Source organism: Amphimedon queenslandica, unplaced genomic scaffold (genome assembly GCF_000090795.2).
Source record: "Amphimedon queenslandica unplaced genomic scaffold, v1.1 AMPQUscaffold_6215_Cont21824, whole genome shotgun sequence".
Taxonomy (NCBI): Eukaryota; Metazoa; Porifera; class Demospongiae; order Haplosclerida; family Niphatidae; genus Amphimedon; species Amphimedon queenslandica.
In genome coordinates, this window is record NW_003553491.1 from 1 (window position 1) to 1,825 (window position 1,825).

At 37.1% G+C, this 1,825-nt stretch overlaps 1 protein-coding gene across 1 annotated transcript; it reads right to left on the reverse strand.

Annotated features, from left to right (window-relative positions):
* Positions 1 to 768: 768 nt before the first annotated feature.
* LOC109592126 (uncharacterized) lies at positions 769 to 1,783 on the reverse strand. Its single transcript, XM_020007665.1, has 2 exons — positions 1,675 to 1,783; positions 769 to 1,322 (listed from the first exon to the last, which is right to left on the reverse strand). Exons 1-2 carry the CDS (start codon positions 1,736 to 1,738, stop codon positions 973 to 975), a joined length of 414 nt encoding a protein of 137 aa, XP_019863224.1. The 5' UTR covers positions 1,739 to 1,783; the 3' UTR covers positions 769 to 972.
* Positions 1,784 to 1,825: the final 42 nt, after the last annotated feature.

Genomic DNA, 1,825 nt, shown 5'->3' on the forward strand with positions numbered 1-1,825 from the left:
AACTGGATTTTGTCACTAAGTGCTGAAATAGAAGACTTTACAGACTGAACATCTAGAGCAAGACATGTGGGTGTGGTCATGGCCACACCTACTTTTTGACCACTCCCACTTTCAGCCACACCTTTGCCCTACTTGCAGTGAAATCCTGCAGCCGCCTATGCTTTTTCTTCTTCTTCTTCTTTCATCTTTCTTCTATCAACACGGAAATCTCTTAAGCCAGAGAACCGGTCAAGTTGGCTTTTACATCATTCCTTTGAGCTTGAGTCAAGGACTGGACATGTGGCTTCAAAAAGAAGCAAGGACAGAGAACAATGGAAGACAAATTCCAGCTGCAGCAGTAGCAGCACTGCGTGGGTTTGTGGTTTGACGCCATTTTAATTTATGCGCACGTGATTAGCATGAATAATGATTAACCTAACCACATAATCATAACAGAAAGTAATTTTATTAATTTAAGAAAAAAGAATGGAAACAAGTAAATAAAAAACATTAAAAATGGAAAAGTAGTAGGATTAAATTGTAAAAAAGTAAAGAAACAAGAGGGTACTTGCAAACTGGTGTGATAACAAATCCTACACCACTGCATGAAAGCATGAAAGACATGGCTTCATAGTTTAATATCATGTAGTAGCCTGTGTGGATAACTTACAATGCTTTTGGGTAATAGTCTTCATGCAGTGGTGTAGGATTTGTTATCACACCAGTTTGCAAGTACCCTCTTGTTTCTTTACTTTTTTACAATTTAATCCTACTACTTTTCCATTTTTAATGTTTTTTATTTACTTGTCACAAACTGAATCTCCCCAAAAGGGGTCTATAGATGAGTTAGGGCTCAACGCTTGATTAGTCTCACCCTACGTGTAGGGCAAGACTAGGGCTTGATAAACTACATGCATTCAAATTTGGAAGAGGCTTCTTTTGTTCTGTCTATGTAAAGGATGTGTCATTTTGGAAGGGTCAGTGAATGTAGTATCAGAGGGTGTATTTAAGTAACTTACTTAGTACATAGAAATCAACTTCTTTACTAGGGGTGCCAATTCGATATACACTGCTTCTACACAGAAGTTGTGTCCCATTAATAGAACTGGTGACAGTCACGGTTGCCATAGAACGAACAAATGGTTCTGGTGCACTACAAACGGAAAGAAGTTCAACTTCAATATCTGGACCAAGTAAACGAGTAGTGAGTGCACCAGTACTAAAACCAACGCCAGCATAACCAGTATATTCCCAAAATAAAACAGGCCCAGACACTTCACAAGTAAAGTGCCCAGTCTGTCCCAAACAGAAGGTAGCATTGTTACCAGATGGACTCAAAATGACTAAAAGAATATAAAACTATAGTTAAAGAACATAATAATGATAATTATTATTATTAATAATAGACTGACTTTACAGCACAAAAAACAAAAGTAAAATCACATAGGAATAAAATGTGTGCTGAAGGGAACCCAGTAAATATGCTGGGCCCCTAAAAAATAAATGAAGTAGTAAATAGATTAGCATTATTATTATTGATGTGAATTATTAATAATGCAGTTACAACAAGGACACATGGATTGCTAACATTAAAAGGGGACATGACTGAATTTATTCCAAAAATGATTAGTGAAGTAATCATCATTAATTTTTTGGAATATATTCATGTCCCGTTTTGATGTTAGCAATATGTACCTGTAGAAGCAGAAGAAGAAAGGACAAGAGCATAAAAAATGATACAAGACACTTCCCAAACCATTGTCAATTCTTCGGGACGGGTGTTTCCATGGATACTGTTGATTCTCCCCGGCGGACATCGACAACGTCCGTGATTGGATTGGGTGTT